General features: G+C 36.8%; 5 protein-coding genes, 1 long non-coding RNA gene and 1 pseudogene across 9 annotated transcripts; 3 read left to right on the forward strand and 4 right to left on the reverse strand.

The window, feature by feature from the left end:
- Window positions 1-951: 951 nt before the first annotated feature.
- LOC140978317 ((S)-ureidoglycine aminohydrolase-like) lies at window positions 952-3,416 on the forward strand. Its single transcript, XM_073443243.1, has 13 exons — window positions 952-1,088; window positions 1,175-1,291; window positions 1,372-1,459; window positions 1,539-1,615; window positions 1,702-1,741; window positions 1,820-1,886; window positions 2,038-2,123; window positions 2,271-2,352; window positions 2,431-2,487; window positions 2,817-2,855; window positions 2,934-3,004; window positions 3,102-3,155; window positions 3,235-3,416. The coding sequence occupies exons 1-13, from the start codon at window positions 1,004-1,006 to the stop codon at window positions 3,305-3,307; spliced, it is 936 nt and encodes a 311-aa protein (XP_073299344.1). The 5' UTR covers window positions 952-1,003; the 3' UTR covers window positions 3,308-3,416.
- Window positions 3,417-4,452: 1,036 nt separating this feature from the next.
- LOC140983829 (F-box protein SNE-like) lies at window positions 4,453-8,038 on the reverse strand. The gene is made up of 2 exons (XM_073451010.1): window positions 7,694-8,038; window positions 4,453-4,978 (listed from the first exon to the last, which is right to left on the reverse strand). The coding sequence occupies exons 1-2, from the start codon at window positions 7,778-7,780 to the stop codon at window positions 4,553-4,555; spliced, it is 513 nt and encodes a 170-aa protein (XP_073307111.1). The 5' UTR covers window positions 7,781-8,038; the 3' UTR covers window positions 4,453-4,552.
- A 1,455-nt stretch (window positions 8,039-9,493) lies between these two features.
- Window positions 9,494-14,733, forward strand: LOC140978329 (uncharacterized). 3 transcript variants are annotated; one of them, XR_012175560.1, is made up of 3 exons: window positions 9,494-9,579; window positions 11,027-13,203; window positions 14,595-14,733. It is a non-coding gene; the product is annotated as an uncharacterized lncRNA (long non-coding RNA). The 3 variants fall into 3 exon arrangements; XR_012175561.1 differs by having other exon boundaries at window positions 14,584-14,707; XR_012175559.1 differs by lacking the exon at window positions 14,595-14,733 and having other exon boundaries at window positions 9,498-9,579; window positions 11,027-13,262.
- Window positions 13,825-16,135, reverse strand: LOC140978321 (probable glycosyltransferase At5g03795; annotated as a pseudogene).
- Window positions 16,136-17,092: 957 nt separating this feature from the next.
- Window positions 17,093-19,196, reverse strand: LOC140983899 (probable glycosyltransferase At3g07620). Its single transcript, XM_073451075.1, has 4 exons — window positions 18,733-19,196; window positions 18,394-18,635; window positions 17,919-18,267; window positions 17,093-17,811 (listed from the first exon to the last, which is right to left on the reverse strand). The coding sequence occupies exons 1-4, from the start codon at window positions 18,967-18,969 to the stop codon at window positions 17,146-17,148; spliced, it is 1,494 nt and encodes a 497-aa protein (XP_073307176.1). The 5' UTR covers window positions 18,970-19,196; the 3' UTR covers window positions 17,093-17,145.
- A 1,720-nt stretch (window positions 19,197-20,916) lies between these two features.
- Window positions 20,917-22,259, forward strand: LOC140978336 (probable E3 ubiquitin-protein ligase XERICO). Its single transcript, XM_073443283.1, has 2 exons — window positions 20,917-21,198; window positions 21,578-22,259. The coding sequence occupies exons 1-2, from the start codon at window positions 21,142-21,144 to the stop codon at window positions 22,034-22,036; spliced, it is 516 nt and encodes a 171-aa protein (XP_073299384.1). The 5' UTR covers window positions 20,917-21,141; the 3' UTR covers window positions 22,037-22,259.
- A 2,318-nt stretch (window positions 22,260-24,577) lies between these two features.
- On the reverse strand, window positions 24,578-26,918 carry LOC140978343 (uncharacterized). 2 transcript variants are annotated; one of them, XM_073443303.1, is made up of 2 exons: window positions 26,715-26,918; window positions 24,578-26,578 (listed from the first exon to the last, which is right to left on the reverse strand). In XM_073443303.1, exon 2 carries the CDS (start codon window positions 26,547-26,549, stop codon window positions 24,819-24,821), a length of 1,731 nt encoding a protein of 576 aa, XP_073299404.1. In that variant the 5' UTR covers window positions 26,550-26,578; window positions 26,715-26,918; the 3' UTR covers window positions 24,578-24,818. The 2 variants fall into 2 exon arrangements, with proteins under 2 accessions (XP_073299404.1, XP_073299397.1); XM_073443296.1 differs by having other exon boundaries at window positions 24,578-26,572; window positions 26,715-26,887.
- Window positions 26,919-27,332: the final 414 nt, after the last annotated feature.

The following is a 27,332-nucleotide window of genomic DNA, read 5'->3' on the forward strand; positions in this document are numbered from 1 at the left end:
TTTTTAAAAGAAATTTTTTTTATTGTTCGAGATAACTAACACATGTCAATATAAAATCTTGTTCACTAATATGATGAAAAGTCGAAGTAAATAAATACAATAAATTTCGACAAGGCTATTGCAGATTCCAATATTTTGGTTATTATTATTGTTTGGATGAGTTATGCTACAAGTACATCCATATTTATAAATCAATTTGTACAACACAAAAAATTCAATACAAAAATTCAATTTGTCAAAATCTCACTATATATTGAATACAAAATATCGCAAAAAATAGTAAAATCTCGCGATATAATGATTGTAAATATCGATTTAATGATATATTGGTTGTACATTTAGCATTATTATGTTTGAATCGCGGATTAGAAATTTCAAACCTTAAACTAAGCAAAAAAAAAAAAATGCAGTTTTACCGAATAATCAATTTTGAATGTTATTTGATTTTGATAATTTGATATGTATCATGTAATCTTTTTTTTTATATTTATACTATATTAAGCGAGCAACTTTTTACTAATATAACTAAATTTTCTTAAAATAACTTTTGATTTAAATCTTTCAATGGACATAAGATAAGTAATTATTTCAAAATTATATTTTAACTGATTTATTATCTTTTAAATTAATTTACATTTCTGTCTTATATATTATAAAACACAAAAATTCTTGTGACACGGTCTCACAATCAATTTTGTGAGATACGTATTTTATTTAGGTAATCAATTAACATATATTATTTTTATGTCAAAAAAATTATTTATATTGTATATATGGACCAAATTAATTCGTTTTATGAATATAGAGATCCGTGACATCCTCTCACACGAGACTTACTTAATATAAAAATATTTTATACTTCATACAACTTATAATTTATTATTATTATTATTATTATTATACAGACTCTGGTTTCCACTGTGAAGAATAATTGGAGAGTGCTTTTAACACTACAAACAAAAAAATTGGCAGGTGATTGATTCATATCCCATTTTAAAGGAAGATGAAAAATTTAGCAGGAGTAAAGTTCTTGGATAAGATGGAATCCTTTTCAGTTCACTCTCTCTTACTTGCATTATTCCTTCTTTGTAAACCTAATTTAGTTCCAATGTTTTTCCTTTTTTTTAAAAAATCGCCTTTCGCTTTGTATGTTCTGACGTGAAATTGATTGCAGGTGATTTGCGAATCTCATTTTCGCAACAAGGGTTTTGTTCTGCTCCGTCAATCTTGGAATCTCAGCCACTCTACTGGAAAGCCACCAACCCCACACTTTCACCAGCTTATCTTCAAGGTGAGTCCCTTGTTTTTGTTGTCCATATATGTGGATGAATTTTGTTATAGACTTTGATTTTCGTTTGTGTTGGTTTTCAGAGTTACCAGGATTCACTCGCAGTGTGTACGAAAAGGACCATGCTCTGATCACTCCTGAAAGTCATGTGTTTAGCCCTTTGCCCGATTGGTATGATCAACTCGGTGATTTATTTAGTTTTCTCATTCACTGTATGAGCTCTATCTTTGAGTTTTGGTCGGTTTCGTAGGATTAACACTTTGGGTGCTTATCTTATTGCTCCCCCCATGGGCTCACATTTTGTTATGTATTTGGCAAAGATGCAAGGTGTGATTTGTAAAGTTCTTTTACTCTATAGATTGTGATAGTTTCGGCAAAATACTTTCTTTATTGATACTTGGGAATATTTGCAGATAATTCGAAATCAGGGCTACCTCCAAGTGATGTTGAGAGGTCAGCAAATCTTAGCTTATGTTAGTTTTTTGGAATATTACTTCAACTTTATTGAACGCTATTGTGTTGAAAATTCAGGTTCTTGTTTGTTCTTCAAGGTGTGGTTACTCTAAGTGAAATGTCTGGCATAAATCACAAGCTAGAGGTTATTTAAAATTCAGCTCATCTACTTCCTTCCTGAGATGCTTCATAACCATTAGGATTATATGGTTAACACAATATAATAAATATATTGTGGTAATTATGTGTTATGGTTTCCTAAGAAACATCGGCCGATGTAATCTTTAAACTTGTAGGTGGATTCGTACGCCTATCTTCCTCCAAACTTAGAACATTCCTTGAAATCTGATAATTCTGCCACTCTTGTTGTATTCGAAAGAAGGTTTGTTTTAGTTAATTCTCTCACGTACCATATCGTTTTTTTGCTTCAATCTCCAACTTTGTTGGGAAAAAAAATGTTGGTACAAGAATTTATTTAAATTAGTCTCATTACAACTTTATGTGCCATATATTGTTCCTTTTATCTCAGGTATGCCTATTTGGAAAACCATATGTCCGAGCTGATTGTTGGTTCAACTGATAAGCAGCACATTCTTGAAACCCCAGGCGAGGTAGATTTATATCCAGACGACAAATGATCAGTTTTGATGCCACGTATCATAGTTTTGATTCCACTGATATTTCTTCAGGTTTTTGAGCTGAGGAAACTTCTTCCGACCTCTTTGGCTTATGATTTCAACATTCATGTAAGTTTTGACTGGTACAATTTTTTTTTTAATATTGTAAATTGCATTCAATTTTAAATTCAGCCAAATGATAATTGACCAATTAAAATAACTTTTCATGTCCCTGCATTTCCTGCCTGGAGTCTAATGTTTGAAATTTAAGAAAAAGGGTGTTCGAAGTAATTCCACCTCTTAGGTTAATAGATTTTGGTTTCTTCTACGCAGGCCTCATTTTGGTCACGTTATTTTTCTACTTTTATTTGTAAATTCAATGCATGTTTTTGCTGTCATCTTTCTCCTCGTTTTCCATCTTGATTGCGTGCTTTATTGATATCTTTTGGTGGGTATAGATCATGGATTTTCAACCAGGTGAATTCCTCAATGTAAAGGTATGGTGTTGATTTTGTCTGTAAATAACTAATATTTAATACTTTTTATGTTTCATTGGGTGTTTTGCATTTTGGCAGGAAGTTCACTATAATCAGCATGGTTTGCTGATTTTGGAGGGGCAAGGCATATACCGCTTAGGGAACAGCTGGTGAGAACAAATAAATGAAAAAGTTATATATATATATATTGTTTTGGAATAGAGTTGATAAATTTTCATAATTCCAAAGCTGTATTATGTGTGACAGGTTTCCAGTTGAAGCGGGTGATGCAATATGGATGGCTCCATTTGTGCCTCAGTGGTAAGTGGTGAACAAATATGATTAATATAGGATCTTTATGATTTATCTCACTTCAATTTCATTATTAACCAATATCCAGGTATGGTGCTCTTGGCAAGACCAGGTCCCGCTATTTGCTGTACAAAGACGTCAATAGGAACCCATTATTGTAATAATTGTCCTTATAATTGAAGATGCATGATTGCATGTGCATACACAAGTACATGCGCATGTTAAACTGAAATATCATGTGACACCAAGCGCATATAAATGGAAATTGACACCCGCAGTTATCCATTCTTACTCGATTTTGCCACGGCTATATATTGATTTTTCTATTTTGCAACAAATTCTCCCTTTGTTTGACACCGACACAATAAAATATCGACCAGCAATTTAAGACTTGGGCATAAAGTGACGAGACAGGGGAGAGCGTAGTTTGATGTTCAAAGAAACATGATTCCAAACTGATGAAAACTTTCATGGATGGTCCAAATGACAAAGCGAAGTTGTCATGTTTACAACAACAACAGGAAGTCGACAATTATTGTTCTTTGTTCTTCCAGGAGTTGCATTGTTACGAAGAAGTTTATCCAGGATTGTGGCAGGGTCAAGATCACTACTACACTAATGGTGCCATGGACTTTTAAGGCACACGATAGCACCTGGTGAAAAAACGCAACATCTCTTTTTCTTTCAAAAATATATCGAATGCTTAAAACCATCCAGTTTAATCATTGGAGTCACCCAGGCACCATTCCCTTCAGAATAGTTATCAAACCATCTCATAGGAGACATACACGGATTCATGCCCAGTAGTCAGTAAAAGTCCACGAGGGGTACAATATCCAACTCCAATGCAGGTTGTTGTGTCACCCCAAAATGACCATTTGCTGACCCACAGGAGCAACATGGAAAAAGAACCATCAACATGAGCAAACCCAGTTTCAACAAGCAATGAAACATCGACAATAACTGGTTCACAGATTTCCTAACATTTCATAAAAATGAATCGAGTCTTCCCCGAGAAGCTGGAGTTTGGAGTTGATGTCGGTTATATTAAAAGATAAACATGTTATTCAATTCAAAGTGAGAAATAAAAAAATGGCACAAGCTTAAGATTCATCACAAGAGCAAATAATATATATAAATGGTCTGTTTAACAGAATGATTAAATCTAAATTGCTGGTCGGGTTTACTTTCTTATATTACTTGATAATTACTATTAAGAGACCATAATAAAAGATAAGAAAGGGTACCTTAACAGAGAAATTGATAAAAATAACATATTTATTTGTTTTTTTTTTTTTTGGTTTTATCGATGAATGGAATAGAAAAATAAACATTAAACGTTATGATAATTGAAGAATATTGAAAAATAAATTCAATAAGTATTATACTTCAATTTAGTCCACTCATCAAACGTTGATAGTGTTGCAAAGAAACATGAGTGAGGAGAGGGCCGCCGTCGCCGTCGCCGTCGAATCACCACCGATTCTGCCGCCGCCAAGCAATAACCTTTCATAATAGTCCACACAGAACAACGACAAAGAAAGCTCCACCTCATGCCTACTCCACTCGGCGTCCCACTCCTCGCCGCCACGCACTCTCAGGACCGGCTTCACGCACACCATGTACAGCCTCCGGTACCCTCCCAGAGCCGCCACCACCGTCCTCACGCCATCCGGAGGCGGCGACAGGTGCCGGAAACAGAGATGCATCCATAGTGAATCGTTGCGAGTCAATCCACACCACAGGCAGCACATGCACGCCGCCACGCCAAGGGACTGGTCGTCCAGCCTCTTGAGTATTTCGATCAGCACGTCCATGTTGTCTGATGCGATCTCGCTGAAATGGAATGAGCCGGGTCGGGAGATCCAACGGATCGAATCAACAATTTATAATGTTTGGGGAATTTGATTGAAGATAATGGCTTCAACATCACCTGCAAACAAGAAAAGAACTCGTGAATGGACGCGGGACCACTCCGATGCTTAAGTCAGCAGGTTGACTCAACAAAAGACCAATGTAACCAAGTGATGGTTGTGATATTGGTGTAAGAGTGTAGACAATAAAATGAATGAATCCCAAATGCAAAGAGATAACCTGGTATTTATAGTAGGGGATGCATTGATGACTTCGGTCTGCGTGCTACCTACTAATTATAGTAGGGCGGCTACATTCTGACATGTCAAATCATACACTAGTCACATCCCGCCTGTCTGACTTTGTCAACCACTTGGATTAGTGTCAGAGATAGGACGATCGCCCACATCCTATTCTGCTAGTGTACTCGAGTGCGGTGCTCATATCGCGGTGGTCCGATTAGAATGCCTACCGGGGGCTTATATAAGAGCCCGGGCGTCTGGTTGCCCGGGGAGTAGAGCCCGAACTTGCACCTGCCCGGCTTCAGAAGAATCCATCCTGTAGATTGACCTTGATTTGGGAATCCATCTGATATCCCGGGTCATCCATGACCCGGGCTCTTACAGGGGTATCATCACACATCCCTTAAATAGTCGGGCTAGAGTCGTACTCGCTGTCCCGATTGGTCATGCTTGGATTCCCAAAGAGATGATCAATCTGGTTTTATAAAAGCATCGGGGGCTTCATGTCTCCAAGAGATGGGATGAGGAGCCGAAGTCTCGTGTCTCATGGACTTGAGATAAGATGTCGGGGCCTCGTGTCTCCCGGGTTCGAAATGGTCGAGGTGCGGAGCCCCAAGCCAGGTTTGAGAACCCTGGGCTAATAAATAACCAAGGTGCGGAGCCTTGGGCTGGGGAACATGTCCCGGGACTTGGGAGTGGTCGAGGTGCGGAGCCGCGAGCCAGGTTTGAGAACCCTGGGCTTATAAATAACCAAGGTGCGGAGCCTTGGGCCGGGGAACATGTACAGGGACTTGGGAGTGGTCGAGGTGCGGAGCCCCGAGCCAGGGTGCGGAGCCCTGGACTTAATAGATGACCGAGGTACGGGTCCCAGGGCCAGGGTACCGGTCCCTGGACTTAATGAGCAGCCAGAGTACGGAACCCTGGGTCTTGGAGTGGTCGAGGTGCGGAGCGCTGGACTTAATAGATGGCCGAGGTACGGGTCCCCGGGCCACGGTACGGGTCCCTGGACTTAATGAGCAGCCAGGGTACGGAGCCCTGGGTCTTGGAGTGGTCGAGGTGTGGAGTCCCGAGCCAGGGTGCGGAGCCCTGGACTTAATAGATGACCGAGGTACAGGTCCCCGGGCTAGGGTACGGGTCCCTGGACTTAATGAGCAGCCAGGGTACGGGGCCCGGGGTCTTGGAGTGGTCGAGGTGCGGAGCCCCGTGCCAGGGTGCGGAGCCCTGGACATAATAGATGACCGAGGTACAGGTCCCCGGGCTAGGGTACGGGTCCCTGGACTTAATGAGCAGCCAGGGTACGGAGCCCTGGGTCTTGGAGTGGTCGAGGTGCGGGGCCCCGATCCAGGGTGCGGAGCCCTGAACTTAATAGATGACCAAGGTACGGGTCCCCGGGCCAGGGTACGGGTCCCTGGACTTAATGAGCAGCCAGGGTACGGAGCCCTGGACCTAATAGATGACCGAGGTACGGGTCCCCAGGCTAGGGTACGGGTCCCTGGACTTAATGAGCAGCCAGGGTACGGAGCCCTGGACATAATAGTTGACCGAGGTACGGGTCCCCGGGCCAGGGTACGGGTCCCTGGACTTAATGGGCAGCCAGGGTCCGGAGCCATGGATCTTGGAGTGGTCGAGGTGCGGAGCCCCGAGCCAGGGTGCGGAGCCCTGAACTTAATAGATGACCGAGGTACGGGTCCCCGGGGCCAGGGTACGGATCCCTGGACTTAATGAGCAGCCAGGGTACGGAGCCCTGGACCTAATAGATGACCGAGGTACGGGTCCCCGGGCCAGGGTACGGGTCCCTGGACTTAATGAGCAGCCAGGGTACGGAGCCCTGGGTCTTGGAGTGGTCGAGGTGCGGTGCCCCGTGCCAGGGTGCGGAGCCCTGGACTTAATAGCTGACCGAGGTACGAGTCCCCAGGCTAGGGTACGGGTCCCTGGACTTAATGAGCAGCCAGGGTACGGAGCAGCAGGTTGACTCAACAAAAGACCAATGTAACCAAGTGATGGTTGTGATATTGGTGTAAGAGTGTAGACAATAAAATGAATGAATTCCAAATGCAAAGAGATAACCTGGTATTTATAGTAGGGGATGCATTGATGACCTCGGTTTGCGTGCTACCTACTAATTATAGTAGGGCGGCTACATTCTGACATGTCAAATCATACACTAATCACATCCCGCCTGTCTGACTTTGTCAACCACTTGAATTAGTGTCAGAGATAGGACGATCGCCCACATCCTATTCTGCTAGTGTACTCGAGTGCGGTGCTCATATCGAGGTGGTCCGATTAGAATGTCTACCGGGGGCTTATATAAGAGCCCGGGCGTCTGGTTGCCCGGGGAGTAGAGCCCGGGCTTGCACCTGCCAGGCTTCAGAAGAATCCATCCTGCAGATTGACCCTGATTTGGGAATCCATCTGATATCCCGGGTCATCCATGACCCGGGTTCTTACAGGGGTATCATTGTCATTGATGCAGAACTTGACCCTGTTCTCCACCTTGTCCTCCGCATTGTCTCCTACTTCATGAACTTGCACCATCTACGTTTCTTGAATGTATAAAACTGCACAAGAGTGGAGATGCTCGGGTTCCCAATGATCTCTGTTATTTATTTACGTGCAGGAGAAATGAAAGATGATGAAGAGTATTTATACTTGGTTAAGAAGAAATAAGAAACCTTGATCGAATCTCTCTGTGCATAATAATATTTACAGTAACATCATCACAACTGCGTCTAAGTGTGTGAGAGAGAAGAGGGTATCGAAGGAAGAAGGGAAGAGGCCAACGAGGAAGATGACAGTGGAGGTTTGTCGTTCGATTTTGATTCGTGAAGATGGAAGCTTACAAGTAGATACAAGGTGATTGAAATGTATTATTTAAATATTGTCTATATGTTACGTATACACATTATAATTGCACTATTTAAAGAGCAGATAGTGTTGTGTATTTAAATGGCAAAGACAGAAGACCAAGTTTGTTCTTAGACATTTGTGGAGATTTAAAAAAAGGAGAGGTGAATTGTTGCATCATTGAGTCTCATGAAATGTTGTCGTTACAAGTTACTCTACGTACAATTCGAAGGGATCATCCGTCGTCCATGCATATAGAAAAATTAAGGACCTATTAAAATTTAGTGAACTTCAAGACATTCAATTAGTGTTGCGTAGTTTAACAACTCCACAAAGCCAAACAAACTGTCAACACGTCCACAGTCCAGTCCTTCACGTCTTCCTGCAGTAAACAATCAAGTTTTTTGGAAAGTGGTTATATTTTATAAGTGAAATAAAGAGACAAATCAAGCGCTAACATTTATATTAGATAATAAAATTATGAACTCAAAGTTAAGAAGACACTTTTGGATAAATTTGCTTGTAAATTTTAAAAATGCTTTGATTCATCATATTGATTGTTTAGCAAGTAGCATTTGTTCCAATTGGTAAGATCAACTCCCTCAACTGCAATTAGAATGAATTTATGAACTTTTGGGTCGAACTGACCAATTCTCAGGGCATGTTTAAATTTTCTCAACGATAAACAATATAATTCTCAATTTAAGCAATGCCATCATCATAAGGAGCTTTGCGAATAGTGCAGTTCCCACAACCGTGAGTATCATTGGCATGGTTGGTTTGTGCAAGATAAGATCTTGACTCGGGAACTTCCACAAAAAGTGTATTTTTCTTTGGACTTCTTGTTTTTTTGTTCTTCCGTGTCTCAGCAACCTTCATCTTGTGGTCTCGTATGCAGTTGTCTACAAATTTTTGGCAATATCCGGTCAATTCCACGCATTTTTCAACCTGTGGTCTCGTATATCCCTTGCTTGCCATAATCAACCAAGCATTTGAATGTCGATAAGAGAAATAGGCAAGTCCAAGTGATGCATAAATGTACACCATATGCATAATACATGCTTAATAAAATTTCAGATATCGTGTTTTAAAATTTGGTTGCATTGCCTATAAAATTATGCCTTTGAAAACATTACTGATACAACCGTGTCCTAGCTGCATAGATTCCTATAGTTTCTGAGAATGCTGCACATATTCTGATACATACCTTGTTCGAGCAGCCGTGTTGATGCCATTGCCAACATAACTTAAGCAATAACATTTCATCGAACACGTAGAGTGCAAAATGATAGATTCATAGATCACCCAGTAAACAGATATGCAATAGTTACGTATACGGTATACCTATTGGCACCTAATATGCCAAAGAAAAGACACACTAAGGAACAACAAAATAATAATTATTATCAATGCCTAATGTCGCCGAAGTTGAAAAAGTGGTGCAGAGTTCGCTTCCTTGAATGGATACAGGAATTGTTTTTACTTTATTGGTAAAATAAGCTTGAAGAACCCTCTTCATATTTTTTTTTTAAAAAATGGCGGAATGAAACAAATTTATTTTAATTTCTTGCGATAATTCATAAGCCTCAAATTTTAGATCTTGTCTCAATTTCAGAGAATATTAGATATATAACCTTCTTTCCCATTTTCTTTTGATTTTTGACTTTCTTTAACTTAATCTTTGATAATTAACTTTCAATTAGAAATCTAATCCCAATTTTTCCAAATTTGTCCTGGACTTCTAAAGCCCAACTAAACTAACCCAAAATCTTAATTTTTTCCTCCTTCCCACCACACTCCATCAATCGTGCTTTCGTATCTTCCTACAATATTTAATCATTCTCCTCTGTATTCAAAAAAAGTTTGTTATCAAAATCCTTCTCTATAAGTTATACTCTAAATCATGTTCATCTTTTCTTCTACTTTTTGTTTCCACAACATCGACGCCTCGCTTTTATGTCTCTACTATATATTGTTTTTGGCAATCTATTTTCCATCCATTCTTTTATTCATTAATCACATGAAGCGGAAACACATAAATTTTAAAAAAAAAGAGATTAAACATTCATAAATGATAATGCATGGATTTAGGAATTTGGATACAAGAGACAAATTAAAGTAAATAATTGAAATCGATATAATTCCATTTAAATGAATAATTTTTAACACATGCATACAGGGGTAGACTCAATTTTGGTAATGATGTTAAAGTTCGTAAAGGCATAACAAAGATAATATTTTTATATTTGGATGTTGCTGGTTATTTTTAGGATTTTTGTCATATTTTTTTGAGTTGGAGAAATATATTTATTATAATTGAATTTCAAACTCAAAACCTAGTCTCCAACTTGGGGGATGGTAAGTTTTGATATAGATTATTGTTTAATGATGAATTCTAAATATTATGATGCAGTAAGTATTGACATTGTTCTTTTATTTGAAATGCATGGTCCACGCTAAGAAATATTGAATGCATAACTCAAGACGAGACATTTTTGTTTTGTGTGTATTTTTTCAAAATAATTAAATAAATTAATAATAAGTTTTTCATTGAAAAAAGAAAGAAACAGACCTCACGTCTGTAATAAAGAAGAAAATGTACATATTAGTCTACTACGTTGTGTTATTGGTGAATGGTTGGGAAGACTCCAATGTTAGAGAAAGTTAGAAATTTTGTTTTTACGAAAAATGATATTTGTTGCTAATTTATGATTTAGATGAATTTGGAGATATATGGTTAAAGAAAAATTGTTTTAAAAAGGTAAGATAGTAAAACATAAATGAATTAAAATGAAGAGGTTATATTTCAAAATCAGGAGTAAAATGGAGGTTAATTAATTAAATCTTCCCTTTGATTCATCACAATATTCTTCTCTTTCCGAACACAAAACCAAGTCTATCTAGGTATTTCTCTATCTGTACGCTAATTTCTTGAAGGTTGTATCGTTGCACTCATGATGATTGCTGCTATATACACTTCTTTTGTGGGAGTACAATGAACACATGCATAATACAACTGATGCTCCCGCGACGCTTGTTGGGAGATCAGATTTAAATGAGTAAATGGCCTTTTGGAAAGATGGGATCTCATTATGGAGAACTCGGTTCGAGAGGTCGGCAACTTCCTTGAAGAATCGATAGATATGGATATATTGGAGGTGGATGTGAGTGAATGGAGTGACTTCTCAGTGAACGACTACATGGATATTCGGGCATGAATTCTCTCGAGCTGTCGAAAGTGGTGGAGCCTATCTCCCGGAGTATCAACAACATATGTACGTAATTGACAGTTGGACTAGTCTGATCTTTCTTGACAATTAGAGCCCAAATCTAACTTTTGTTCCGCTGTTTCATCGCTACAAATCAACGGTGCTATGAATTTTGAAGTTTAATTGATAGTATATCGGTTAGAGTTGTTGGTGCACCCTTATTTGAGTTTGTCGGGGACTCATATTTCTCTTCCAGTTTGGTCATCCTGGATTTTTTATTTTTTTATATGCAGAGTCATTAGCATCAGCAGGCGAAAGCAATGGCATTCCTTGTTAGCTACCTCATATTATGTTTAGACTGATTCTTTTTTTCAAGATATGTTTAGACTGATTTTAGCAGTACCTTTATAACTGCTTCACTGATATGTTGGGACCTGGTTTATTTCTGGAATCACACGTCAACTTTTCCTCTGCTTCATTCCCTGATTATGTGACTAGAAAGCAACTAAGCTTCAAAAGTGTTATTGATTTACAAGTTTCATGGTGGAAATGCAAATTATTTTTTTGATTGAACACCATATCGTGCTTATGTTCGATTGTATGAAGTCTTCTGAACAATCTGACGAGTGTTTTGTAAACTTCAACAGATCCATTCATGAAAAAGAGAACACATAGGAGAAAAGTGATACTATTTACCTAGTGATTTTATTTCCTTTCATATTGCACTTCCATTTGAGTAATCTTTTCACGCAACACTATTAAGATAAGATTTTTTCAACCTTGAAAAAATGTTTTCAACCACATTGTTTTTCTGTGGCAGGAGTGAATTTGTAATTATGCTGAATAAAGGTCCAAATTTGGACAATATAAGAGATAATTAATTGAGTTACAGAAAATATAATAAGGAGACTAGTTATTGACAATTAAATTTGATAACCTTGATTGTCTTACTATATGAACTCCAATCAATTCAATGATATTCGTCACACCATTAAGTTTGGCATTCTGTTTTCGTACCAAATAATCCACTTTATTTTACCAAATTTTCCTGCTACTTTTTAGCATTTTTTCCATCATTATATCTGCAGTCAACTCTTGCCTTCTTTTTTTCCATAAGATTATGGAGGAAACAAATTCAAAATTTTTTTTCATTATCGATACTAAACGTAATTCAAATTCATGTGCCCATGTTAATCCATGTTTTATACTTGAAAACAAGAATCTCTGTCATAAACAATGTTTCTTCTGCGAATTTGTTTGACTTGTTTGTTTCAACAATGTTTCATCTCTGAGAAAAGGGAGAGAATTTATGATAGCGACTGTTTTGTAATAAAGAAAAGGAAGTTTTCTTTGATGCCCCTATTAATATTTTCATTGATTTAACTTCATGTTTAAATTGCTTTTTATCTGGTTGTTGCCACAGGGAGTAAACATACTGGCTGTATTGACTTCTGGAAGTTTTTAGCTTGTTATCATGCTAAAATTTCACTGAAATTTATTCCTCAAGCTGGCTATGGCTTGGTTTGTATTACCATCTTTTACATTTCAGAATCAGCCTGGAGAATCAAAGCGTAGTCCAGGCACCCAATCTGCGAGAAAAGGAAGTCAAGGAAATTACTCATCACAATACACATTCTGTAGTGAGCCTATCGTTGAGACTAGCGGCTATTCATAACATCATTCAATATGTACCTTTTGAAATGGACATGGAGACATAACTGGGATTTTCCACCCTGCACAGGCAGTGACATCAGGATCCATTTGCCTCTTTTGCAAAAAACTCAAGCAGTTATTAGACCTGTGAATATGATGGGACCTGCAGTAGCCCATGTTTACCAGCAGTCACAGCATGCGCAATTGAGCTGGAGTAACTTCCGTTAAATAAGAAACATCTGTTTCGAAAGGGTAATGAATACTATTCCTCAATTCTTTGTTGGCTTTCATAGAGAGCGACAACATAAAAAGACTAAAAAATGCTAAAACCCAGTGTAAATTCATAACTGGGTTATACATTATTGTGGACTTTCTTCTGAGCAGTGACAGTATTTAAGTTAATTGAGGCAAGGATGAGCAAGCCATCTGTTTCTTGCTTCTTATTGATTTGTATTTCTCTTTGACATATGGAGAACACTTCATGGGTTTCAGCTCTATCTTTCTTAGGTCTCTAGAGAATTATATTCTTGGTTTCTTTGAAATTCAAGAGGTGTTCTAGGTAGATCTTCATGTGAGAATTTTAGGCATTTTTTTGGATCTGCCTACTATTTGTAGGCCTTGTCTTTCTTCTACTATATGTTTGTAAAGGGAATTCTTTGACTAGCAAGAAGCCAAGAAGGGGTATCCAACATTTGGTTTCTCTTTATGGAATATATAGTTAAGCAAAGGATGTTATATTTTCCAAAGAAATTAGTCTTTGTTCGTATTTTTTATGCTCACTTTCATTTTTCCTTTCTGTGGTATAATTGCTTGAAGTTGAAGATTATTTTTAATAAATATAAGGATAGAATATATGACTGTGGGTTCAAAAAAAAAAAAGAATATATGACTGGCTCATGATCCTAACGCTTGATAATAATTATATTATATAGTAGAAAGTGTAAAAGAGATCTGACGAAGTGCCAATAACAGAAATTATACGCAAAGCCCAAAACTCAACCACAAGAAAAGGTCTCGTGTTTGAAGTTCTCTTTTACAGGCAAAGTTAAGTGATACTTAAAACAACACAAGTATCTTAACTTATAAGCTAGCATGATGCAATTGTAAGTTCAATCTCCTGAGCCAAACAGAATGGAGAATCATATGAAAAAGATCAAATCTTTGAGGATCCCCATTCATAACAAAATGCCTTTGCACTTGCTTCACCCTCTTGTGCATTTTTGAGTACTTAGCCTTAGAAATATTTAGCAATATCTTCTTGATATTAGGTATGTCCTCTACAGCCACCACTACCGAAAACTTGTTCCAATTAAGCACATCACTGAAAGGTGGTACATAGCCATCTGATATCAAAACAGGCACACATTCTGCGTATATGGCTTCCACCACCCGTGGACTGGCAACCTCGTAACCACTTGGGCACAGGCAAAACTTGCTTTTCTTTAGCATTGATTCATAAGTAAGGTTTGAGGGTAGTTTTTCGTAAACAAGTACATCGGGATCTTTTCCTTTCCATTGTTCTAGTAATCTGTGCCTTATGTTTCCATGTAAGCCTCCTGCAAAAAAGGCTAGAATTGATCTTTGTGAAGGCGTGAAGCCACCTAGAAGCCCTGTAAGTTCACCTGTTTTCAGATTGATTTCAGGTAATGATGCATCTTTTAGAGGATTGAAGCCTTCAGAAGTATTGGCGTTGCATAAAACTCTGATGGAGTTGTTGAATAGCAGTGGCACATAAGAACTTGAGTACGGACCCTACATTGAAAAAATATAGAAATAATGTATAAGAATTAGTAAGAACTGAAACATCTCTCGGGTGTGGTGGTACTCTTTAATCTATCTGCAGTTGATTCAATTCTAACATTTTAAATGAAAATTATTGCATATTGTATCTCGAATCCAGTAATTTAATATGGCCTGTAAATTATAATGTTCTCTCACATTTTTCGAAAAGAAAGGGAGTTGTATGCTGATGAAGGTTTGATGCCAAGTCTCTGTTTACTGTTTAGGAATCGATGGTGTTTGCAAAAGAAGAAAGAAAGAAAAAAACATGTATACACATACCCAATCATGGCATGAAAGCATGAAATGATCGGCACCTACCTAGGCTCGTATTCCAATAGGGATGCCTATGAGAAATTGTTTGCACATAATCAGCAATGGTGTTTCCAATTGCGTGCATGTCCATGGCTCCAGGTTCGTATAGATATTGAACCATTACCACGACACTAAATGGCATGAAATATACACTGGCTTCTTTTGGATCTTTGGTTCTAAAATGATTTCCCTTTTCCATTTGGTTGATGAATCTTCCTTCTGTTGAATATATGCTTCTGCATGGACCATTGTGGAAGATTGGCGCTTCTCCTTCTTCGTAGACGTAAACCTTGAAAACCCTTTCCATTTCCTGGTAGCTCCTGCAACCAAGAAAAGTATGAACATGATCTTGCCTCTTAGGTGATCAAGAACCAGATGATCAGAAATTCAGAATATGTAATTGATCTATACCGATAAAACAGGTTGGCCTTTCGGTAGATAGGGCCATAAGGTACATAATTGTTATTTTGGTCATGATTAGGTGAAGATATATTGAAAGTTCTAAGTTCTCTAGCCGCTTCTCTAACCGAAAATCGAGCTTTGGCTAAAACGGCTTCCACCCTCTCTGATCTTGATAAGTACTCCGGCTTCACGAACACTCGTTTCTCCTTTCTCTAATATTTTTTTGCAGAAACATAAATAACCATATTCCAAACCAAGTTTTATTGAAAATTCAGAAATAAACAAAAATTATTACTAGTTTGTGATGCAAAGAAGCACTCCAGACCAGGTAATCTGATATATTGAAATTGTTTTTGTGATCTACCTTCAAAAAACCAATAGACTCGCATATCCATGAAGAGGGAAAATTTTTAATATCAGGATAGAAATTAGTGCAAGTAATGAGAAACAAAGGAGTAAATACTGTAAGTATGAAAACTACTAAGATGGAAGAAGGGGAGAAGGAAATATATGAAGAGCCATGCAATTTCATGCTGGCTAATTAACTATTCTTTTCTTGTCTCTTGCAAATGGCCGCAACAGAAGAAGACTACTTAATAATACTCATTACAATACATTAAATAAAGTTTATTCTTTGCTGCATGACAGTAATATACTCTTCAAATGGCCGAAAGGGCAGCTTTTTCAATTTTTTTCCAACTCATGGGGATCTTCAACTTGCCATGCATGCACAAGCTTCCTTTAATCTCAAGCCTCTTCTTAATTACTCTACAACAAAGGGACTCATGATCCGATCAATTATCTAATTATAATTTCATCCATTGCAATATTTTTCTACCTTTTTTTATTGCTACAAGAACTGGAATTTAGAAGCAGATGGCTAACCGGTTACTTATTAGTTAATGATCTGAAAATTTCTAATTTAGATCATTTCAAGAAATTTAATGATAAAACAATCATATTCTTGCAATAAGGTAGATTGTATATTTTCCATAAGCAGTCTTATTGTATATACCTGTAAAGGGTTGAAATCTTTTGTTAGATTTTATGTGTAAGTGTCTCAATATGTCAAAGGGAAGTTAATGGTCATCGATCGATCCAAGATTAATGTACGATACAAGCTTGAGATTAGAGATTGATAATCGATTCTCTACAAGTCAAATTAGATTATTTAAAAAAGAGGCACATATCTATATGTGAACTGGTGGGGATTGATATTTAGATTAAAAAATTTTAAACAAAACTCATAAAAACATAAATAAAATTGACCTTTCAATTTTATTTCTACTTTTTGATAGTATAATATAATGTTTTAGAAAACCTGATACCTAAGCACATTGAGCAAATAACGTCGGTTTAAAGTAAACTTCCATATTTACAGTGAGACAATTGATAAAGTAGTCATCAGATCTATTTGTTATCAAATAATCAATCATATCACACTCAAAAATCTCATAATTTTTCTTTAAAAAAAAGATTTTAATTTCAAACCCTAATAGCAAGAACCATTTTTCAATATTGAGCCGGGACATTTACGATCAGCAAGACTTCTTCAATTATGAAAACATTTGTTTTTGGCTGATAATTAAACATGAGTGCATCACTTGTAATTCATAGTTCCATTCTTTCTATTTTCAAAAAAAGATTTCAAAATAAAAGAAACAAGCTATATTTTACATTAGTTTGAAGCATTAATAATTAATGAACTCTGAGATTCAGCCTTCTGAGCCATAAAGAGTGAATCATCAAATGAAAAGCATCATATCTCTTTGGTGGATCATTCACCACAAAATGCCTCTGCACATTCCTCACTCCCTCGACTAATTTCTCATACTTATTCTCTCCTAATCCCATCAATATTTTCTTCAGATCTTGCAACTTATCGACCTCCAGCCGAACGGAAAACTCGTCCCAATCAAGAACATCGCTATAAGGCAGCACATAGTCCTGGGATATCAACACCGGCACACATCCTGCATAGATAGCCTCAACGATCCTAGGACTCGCCACTTCGTGTCCACTTGGACACAGGCAATACTTGCTATTCTCCATCATCTGTGTGTAGGATAAGGATGAATTTTCTGGGATTGTCTCGAACACTTTTATGTCACCTGTGTAGTTCTTCCAGTGCTGGAATAGTAGAGGCCTGATGTGGCCGTGTAATCTGCCTGCGAAGAATGCTAGAATGGTACGATTATTCGACGATGTTTTTGTGACAAGTCCTGTCAGATTTCCTGTTGGGAGATTGATCTCTGGAAACGACACATCCTTTCTTGGATTGAAGAACTCTGAGGTGTTTGCGTTGCATAGAACTCGCATGGAAGTGAAATATAATTTATGAACAGCCCATGTTGCTCGTGGCCCCTGCATGTTGTCATTATTCGATCAATACAAAAATGTATAAATCACAAGAAATTAAAAATAGCTCGAAAATCTTGAATTTTGGAGGCTATATGTATACAAATACACACCCAGTCATGGCACGAGAGCATGAAATGATCAGCACCGAAGCTTCTATTCCAATACGGGTATTTGTTAGATATTACGCCAACATAATCGCCCACAACACGTTGAAGAACAGCCTTGTCACGTTCGATTGGATCAAACAGGTATTGAAGAATCATTACCACACTAAACGGGAGGAAATAAGCATGAGCTTCATCCGGATCAAAGGTTCGGAAATGAGTATTGGATTCAATCAGGCCAAGAAATATTCCTTCGGTAGAATATATGTTCTTGGAGGGGCCAGAGTGAAACAAAGGGGGTTCCCCTTCTTCATATACATATATCTTGAACAACCTTTCCATTAACAAGTAACTCCTACAAATGTATAGTTACTTGTGAGTAGGAGTTGGCACTTTGAGCTAATTTTGGATAGAACTAAGTTCAGATCCAAGATTTTCTATAATCAATAGGAAAGCTTAGTTAGATGCAATCACTTGTTACCTTTGAAAAACATTGCCATTTCTATAAACTTTCCCTTGAGGAACATAATCCTGGTCTTCAACTACAGGCACATGAGAACGGCGACTCTTGCGAACCGCGTCTCTAATTAAAGCCCTTGCCTTAACAAGTCCTGATTCAACCCCCTCCATCTTTTTATCCCTCTCCCTCCCATCATTTCTCATCACGCTTTCTGCATTCAATTCCCTCATCAGACCCTCCACCGCCTTCTGCATTTTCGGATTCTGCAACCATATTCAACCGCAACGTGTTGTTATATAATCGATCTATCATGCACATGTAACTAGAATAATACATGATTAAAAAAAAAGGATTGCATACATTGAATGTAGGGTATACAGCCTTTTTATGGTTTGTCAAGGAGAGTGCAGAAAAGGGAAACGAAGGAGTAGGAGGAGGAATGCTCCATGGACTACGATCAAGAAACGACGATGATAGATTTTGGGAGCCAATATTTGTAAAAACAGCAACCAAAACCATGGGCAAACAGATTAAAGAAAATAGAGTAATGCATGGCCTATTGCATTTACAGCTGATGGATCTAATGATCCCCTTCATTGGCTCTCTTACTGAGAGAGATTGATGGAGTTACTTACTCAGAAATACACGGATTTCTATTCAATAGCCATCTTAATTTTCAGCATTCTCTGTGTGTGTTATTGTGATAAAATCATATATATGTAAAATAATCAAGATTGTGATATGTACTACGTAAGATCTTATCATGATCAATTTGTTTTTATCATTGGGATATTTTTGAACTGGTAAATATTGTATAAAAAAGGGAGTAAAATTAATTGTTTTGAGTTGATTTTTTTTCCGATCTTGTTTGCTGGAAATCCCCCACCCATGAGTGTCCAAAATTTCGGTTAAACTGAATTAATTAACCGAACCGAATTAATTTGGAAGTTCGGTTTTGAAATTTTAAAAAATCGATTAATTCGATTCGGTTTCGGTTTTAATTTGAAAAATTCGGTTAAATCGAAATAACCGATTTAGTATATATATTAATTTAAATTGTATATAGGCATTAAAAATACATTATTTTCATACACTAGAAGGAAGCTCATTCATCCAATGATTTTATCTTCAATATTTCTATTTGTTATTGATATTTTTTGTTCAATGTTTCTTGTTATTTATAAGCTCTTCATTTTTTTTTTTGTTTGTGTTAAAATTCGCATTTTTTTAAAAAAAATATCGGTTATTTCGATATATAACCGATTTGAAAATCGGTTCGGTTAATTCGGTTTCTATGAATATTTTGATCGGTTCGGTCATTCGAAAATAAAAATATCGGTTAAATCGGTTATAAGTCTATTCGGTTCGATCGGACCTATGGAGAGTGGACCCTGATAAAAATTACTCAGACTATTGGGCCTTCCGCTTGCCCAAGAGTCTTGTCGCAAAAGGCCTGGAAGCAGAGTTCAAAGAATCTCATTGAGCCTCCTCTTTTTTATCGGTGAATTAATTTTAGTTATTTTATGATATTTTAACATATTTATGATTGAATTTGTTTTAAATCTCTAAAAATAAACTTAATTTTGGTTTTTTTATGAACTCACATGTTTTTCACAAATGAAAATCGAACCAAAATATTGAAAATATAATATTAATATATAATATTTGAGTATCGATCGATCATTTTAGTTATGTCACAAAAGATAAGATTTCGAGTATAAAATTAGAACAATTTTATTACTATCTGCATTTTCTACATATGTTTGAGTACTTAAGAATCATATGTTAGTACTATATTTTGTATTGATTTTCATCAAAAAAAGACAAATATGTCATTAATATACACATTTGTTATACATATTTTAGTACTCATTAATTATATATTAGTATTAGCTCTGCAATATCTAATACTCAAATATCATTTATTGATATTATATTTTTAATTATTTGTATTGATTTTCATTCGAGAAAAACATATGGATTTAGAAATATAATAAAAAAAATTTTAATCAGAGACTGCAAACATATAATTTTTACAATCTAAATGCAAACTTAAATTTAGTGGGGAGGAGAGTTAAAAGCAAATTTACTAACTAAATATTGTCCAAAAAAAAAAAAATTAAGCATTAAATAATTATATGCAAGAAAGGAATAGAATAAACGGGTTGCAAGGGGAATCAAATTTCCTCGAGTGGAAATGTAGAATCTTGATTATTTTAGCAATGATGTAATTCTAAAGTACTGAAAAATTTTGAGTTTGAATTATAAAATGTATTTTAAATAATTATTAAACATATAGAGAATTAAGATTAATTAGATATAAAGAGCCATGGAATCAAATATGATATGAATAATCATATAGTTAGTTAAAGAACTATCAATTAATTAGAAAAATTGAAAGGTACCCAAATGTCTTGAATTAAGATTTTGCCATATTGTCCACAATAAAATCAAACCCTGTTCATTTCTTCTTCGCAACACGCACAATCTTGAGATTCTTGACAAGAGAAGTTGATTTGGAGTTCCATCTTTCGACCAGTAAGTTAACTATGATTCTCTCGTCCCGTTTGCCCTACAAAAGCCCGTAAAAAGTATTTTCCAATTTATGTTCTTTGAGTTCATCGTAGGGATTTCAAATTTCTGATTTTTTAGATCTTTTGGTTTCTTTTCTCATGATGTTAATTTGGTCTTGGTTGTTTTTCCTGTGGTTCTGTTTTGCTGAAGATCTTGCTTGCTTTGCCACTTGTGCTAGTTAAATTCTTTAAGTGAATGAAAGATGGACAAAAAAAAGAGAGAGGAAGAGATAACAATTATAATAAAGCAAAGGTGGATTCTTTAAAAGTAAATCTCCTCTTGTTAGAATCTTGTTCTATTCTTATGTTGATCCATTGGTGTGTATCAGATACATCAGTCACCTGTTCTATTGGACAATAGATTTCGTAACTATCTGATACACTTTAGAATATGATCCCATCTTGAATCACAGTTTTTTCCTATATAATTTTGTTGTTTTTTGTTCGCAGATCTGGTGTGTTATGTGTGCAAAAAAAAAAACTTTATCTTGACAAACTTCGCTATTATGGGTGTTAGTAGGAACTTGAGATTTGAGAAGTAATGTATATATACTGAACTGCTTGCCTTTGTACTGGGTCACATTTTATGATTTCTTTTATATTATGAAGACTCTTCCTGATTTTTTTTATAGGTTGTCCTGGTAATGGCTATTTCATCTTATCCAACTCCAGCTGATGCTGGAGTTCTCTGTATAATTCTAGCAAATGCAGCAATATCCATCTCCATCTTCAAGGAAATTGTGCGCTCTGTACTGCATGTGATTGGTATCCACGTTGCACCATGGGAAGGATTTTCAGTGGAGCCCTCAGATGAATCATCCAAATGTCGTAAGAGTCCCTCCGAAACATACATGGAGGAGTTTAGAAACCGAACATCAGCCATTTTCATATGTGATTCCTGCCCTGAGCAAGAGTGCTCTATTTGCCTGATGGAATTGGGGCCAAACACAGAGATTAACTGTCTCTCCTGTGGCCATATTTTCCACAAGTTGTGCCTGGAAAAGTGGTTAAAATATTGGAACACCACATGCCCCCTTTGTCGGGATTGCATGATAGCTCAAGAAATGGAAGAATGTGAGTGTCCCATGTGAGTAATTTAACAGAATCCTCGAGGTGTACAGTATAGTAGAAGAGTGTCCACAATATGTCAAGCATGTACATGTTAAGCTAGCTGCCGATATTTGCATCCTCTTGTAGTGATGGGTCAGCGCTACTGATATATATGTTTTATGTACTCTGAAAAGTGGTTCTGGAATTCTATGTATCTGGCTGTTAAATTGGTGATTACTAATATATCATTCTGTAGAAATATAATGGTGCAACAAGGATCTTGAAGAAACTTTGGCATCGTATAATCTGTACAAAGATTAATAAACTGGATGATATACAAGCTATAACAACATGCAAGTCCAGAGCAATATGATCACAATAAACCTATTTGAGCTGTGAAGTTTCTTCATATTTTGGTGGTTAACTCGGAGAGCTTGGAACCAACAGAGATGCTAGTGTGGGAAAGACCCACGTTCCTGTGGTGTCGACACCTGAAGGAACCGGCATGCGTGGTTGGTGAGCACAAGCAGCTGTATCTGGTGCTTCCCGACTTCCTCAGGGCCATTGGTGAGGTTGGTAACGAGGATGAGGAGCGGCAATGGTACCTCTTGCTGTCTTGGAATAGTACTACATTTATCTTTGATTTTCCATGCTTTTCTCTTGCTGGTGCTTCTTCTGCCATTCTTTTCCTGAATAAACATATACATCTATAATTTTAAACTCTAACATCCTGTAATATTTTATATTGATCTACCCGGGCTAATATCAAATTTATCCAAAATTATACAAAAATTTACATATAAATTTTTTTTAAAAAAATTTGGACTAGCCCGGGTACACGAAACTGTACCTCCGCCCCTGCGTACATGTATATATAAAATCATTCGTTAGAAGAATTTTCCATGTAGCGTCTACCATGAATACATTTAACATTTATATAAGTTATGTTTCGAGCATTTGCAACAGGAAGGGCATCAATAAATCCTTAAAGGAACGTAAAAAAAGTCCATTTTCATTGTGATTTCTCCAAATTTAAGCAAAGTATTTGTGATTGATTCTTGGAAACAGAGGAAAAAAGAAATAGTTTTTTATATGCTAGACTATCTCGAAACAATGGATAATTGGAATACGCATCAGGAAAGGATGGATTAACCGAAAATACATTTTTTTGTAATTTGTTAAGCATAACTAATAAATGGATTGCATTAATCATGCTTGTATAATTTACCTGGACAGATTTTGAGCTGCAAGATTGTTTTAGATACCTGGTAATTTTGTTCTTATAATATCAATGAAAGAAAGAAATTGTTTTTATCAACTTTTTTCTCATTTAGATTCTCTCACTGGTTGTGGTTAATCCTCAATTTTAGGTCGAAAAATTGATGGGTTTGTTATTACCAGAGAAAAAAAAAATATTTGAATTGAGGTCTTACACGTGGACACCTGACACTCTTTTTCATAATGTATGTTGGTTTCGTGTGACATTTAATAAAAAATAATATTTTTGACATAAAAAAAATAATTTTTTATGAACTAGGCTTATTTAAACATTGGTCTTTGTAAGACTGATAAAAGTTGTGTTCTTAAAATTACATATACCTTCATTTTACCGTTATCCACTGGTGTTAAAGAAGATAAAAAGCTCAAATGATATACATATAATTTTTAAACTCGGCTGAAACAAATATAAGATTACATACACCTCAATCTTTACTGTTACTCATTTTCGTGAAATCTCATATACTAACCAACTTTTGATACGTTGGTGAAACTTTTCTATAATTCCAAAAATATCAATTGCATATTTCACAAATCTCGTCTTATCTTATCTCTTATCGATCATTTAATTTGAAAAATTGATAATTTTAATTTTAATTTTTTTTAAAAAAAACATTTCCTTTTTTTACGAATCACACATGTTTTATGTGTCACGACCGGTTAATATTAAATTAAACCGGGTGGCATACACAAAGTGTCTAACATAATATAATATTTTATAAAACCTTTTTGACATAACATGGAATGCGACAAATATTTTAAAAAATAGATTGATTACTTTTGAAATCTCTTGTTTTATCACATTTAAATTTTATATCCTACTTTTATAAAAATATATTTTCACAAGTGTTAATCTACATTTCATATGGAGTTTTGAATAGACCATTTCAACAACAAACCATAAAACAAGTCCAAACACCTGGTAATGCTTCGACTTAATGCACATTATCACAACAGAAACCATCCGAGAATCTGAAGCAATATCATACTGGCTCTTAATCATGTAATTTGAGTTTTATTTACTCAATTACCAGAAAAATTATGACCATATATCGGACATTGTTCGACAGCCTATGTTTTTCTCTTGTGCTTTTAGCCAAAGCTACGGTGCATGCATGCGAGATCACTAACCTTGAAAAGAATGACAGCTGAAATAATTAGACGGATAACAAAAAATTTACACAAAATATACGGTTTCCCGTTTATAATGCAAGAAAATGTTAGTGTCATTGAGAAACTACTAATACAAATATAATTATATAAAAAGTATGGGACAAAAAATAATATTGCATAAAGTATCAGTCTAGCTTCTCAATTTCCATAAAAGTAACAAATTCAAGAAATCGTGGAAGAAGTAGCGCACAAGAAGATTGAAAAGTAAAACACCAGATGCAAAGAATAACAAAGGTAGGAATTTGCATCTGAAGTACGAGGATTTGAAGGAAAATTATTGACTTAACCTATCATTAAAGGGGGGAAAGAAGTAAAGAAAAGCAACACTTAAAGAGTACATATCGCCAAAGGTCCGAGGGAAATATGGAAATGTTAGCTAGCAGAGTTGCAGGTATTGATACCATCTTTGCAATCTTTTGTGAGATCGTTAAATGTCTCAATCTGTATTTTGCCCCTCAAGAACACTTCGGTGTCCACAGAAACCCTCATGTATCCATCAAACTCAACTGGATTTCCCTTATTCAGCTTTGTCATTTCTTCATACCAGTCACTATTTTGATCCCACAGATCTTTATATTCATCAAGAAAGTGTGTGGAATACTTGTCTTTTAAAGGATCAAAGAACGAATTCTCTGGTTCATTTGTCGCAATATAAAGGTTCCTTCCATCTTCAATTTTGTCAGGCAAACTGGCTAGAAGAGCTTCTGGTGAAGTATCTCTATCGACATTAGGCCACAGCTCCTTGTTGCTAGCTTTCTCACCTCTCTCAACGTGAACAGAGTCAAAATCCCAGTTCATTCTGGACGCAATAGCTGATGCTACGTCCAACAACCTTCTACTCTTCCAAATCATATGCCATGGCCGTTGAATAGCTGACTCTGCTTCACCTTCACAGACACGGTACCAGTAATTGTCAGGCTCCACAGCGCCAAACTTCCTCATAATCAAAGTATCCTTAACAGCAGAAAGCTTCATTGGCGTGGTCCTGAAATCCTCCACAAGATGCAGATTTAAGCCATCTTTTTGCTGCCACTTGTTCCAGTCCGACCAGAACTGAGTCTGATCTAGCACAGATGCTGAATCCATCAGGTGCTCGAAGTCAAAGTAAAACCTAAAATCTTTTCCTTCCTCATCCTGACCGGACGAACTGTATGTCTTTGACAAGCACAAACTCAGATCCATGACAAGAGTTCGATTTAAATACCGCGCCTCCCCCAACATACACATGAAACTCCACAAGTATTGCTGCATGCTCTTACACCTATCCCCACCGCCAGAATAAATCAAATACTTTCCATGACTGAATGAACCCTCTGATTCCACCTCAGGAAGAGCGTCATTAACAGTTTCGCCAACTTCTGGTAAGGCAATAGGGTTAGCCTCCACCTTCGGAGCCTTCTCAAAAACCTCCTTATCCTTTTCCTCGTTCTTTCCCTTCCTCTTCTTCTTCCGGGCATTCCCGCCCGAATGATAGTCACCGATCCTAACTACACTGAGAGTGCAATTATCAGATCTCTCAAGCATAAAACTCCTATAATCCTTGTAAAACGCAGCAGCCTTGCCTTCCTTGGGCCTGAATCGCCATGCCATGTGACAAGAATTTTCGACACTCCCCGGAACGGGCTTCCCAAACCGGTAAAAGTGAATGTCCTTGAAGTACTCAATGGCAGACCGCATCATTATATGGAAAACATCTGGATCACGACAGTCAATGGGATCGTTGACCCTGCAAGCAGTTGTCTCAGAAACAATATCAGGATCTCCAACTTCAGTCAAGGCAGCAGATTCAACATCAGTGATGTTTATAAAAGTTGCAAATGCAGTTTGATTGGAAGCTACAAAGTCTTCCCCAGTCTTTACCAAAGCAATATCGGATTTGAAGGTGGCATTGGACTCTGATGTGAGGAAAGTAGTGATCTTCGTGGAAGGGTGGAACAATGGATCTTCAGGCTCATACGTTGCCGCAATTATAGTGAAAATCAATACCCCAATCACAAACATAGAGAAGCAGAGGTTCCCGATCATCGCCAACGCATTTTGACCTAAATTTTCGGGCCTGAAACCTCCATTCCTACGAAAAGTAAATGAAGAACGGCCCAACATTTTCTTTCCTTGTTCTTTTTCCCCTGATGCTACAATACAATCACCAAAACATAAAATTCGAAACTAAAAACAGAGAATAGAGAAATGCAGAAACCATAAATAGGCCCCAATTACAGACAAGGGTGCCTATCAATTACAAAAAAAAATAATAATAACGAGAAAAACCTTGGGCTTGACAGATCTGCTATGGTTGTAGATACATAGATCCGTATCTATTAGAAGGAAGATCCTGTCACCTGGAGCGAGGAGATTTCGGAGCAGCTCACCCGAATTCCTCGATCGCAGAATCTGAGATTTCCCCGGAGCTGCTTTCAAATCTTGGCAGCGGAAGCTGATGGTAGTGCAGAGGGCGGAGTGTTTTCTAAAGTGAGCGGTGGGTGACAGATTGACTGCTACAGTGAGCAGACACCGACAGGTAATAAGGGTAGGATAGTCATTTGCTATTCACTGTAAATATTAAATATTAGTAGATATGTAAAAAAAACTAATTAAATAAAATTAATTACTAGTTGAACCGGGTCCACCAAAACCGAATCGATCCACCACCACGGCACAGCCGCACAGCAGCATCTCTCCTCTACCACGCACCGCTTGGCACCGAGATCAACAACGAACAATCCAAACAATGCTTACTAGTAAGGAAAACTTCAGATTGTTCATGGGATGGGATAGCTTGATCAGAAATCAAGAATTTTGTGGGTTCATTTTTAAATCTTGGGAGAATTATCTAGTGTTCTGGCCCTTGAAACGTCTTTATTGCCTAGCAATAAAGAAAGCGAGAAG

This window comes from Primulina huaijiensis, chromosome 1 (genome assembly GCF_012295235.1).
Source record: "Primulina huaijiensis isolate GDHJ02 chromosome 1, ASM1229523v2, whole genome shotgun sequence".
In the NCBI taxonomy this organism is placed as follows: domain Eukaryota; kingdom Viridiplantae; phylum Streptophyta; class Magnoliopsida; order Lamiales; family Gesneriaceae; genus Primulina; species Primulina huaijiensis.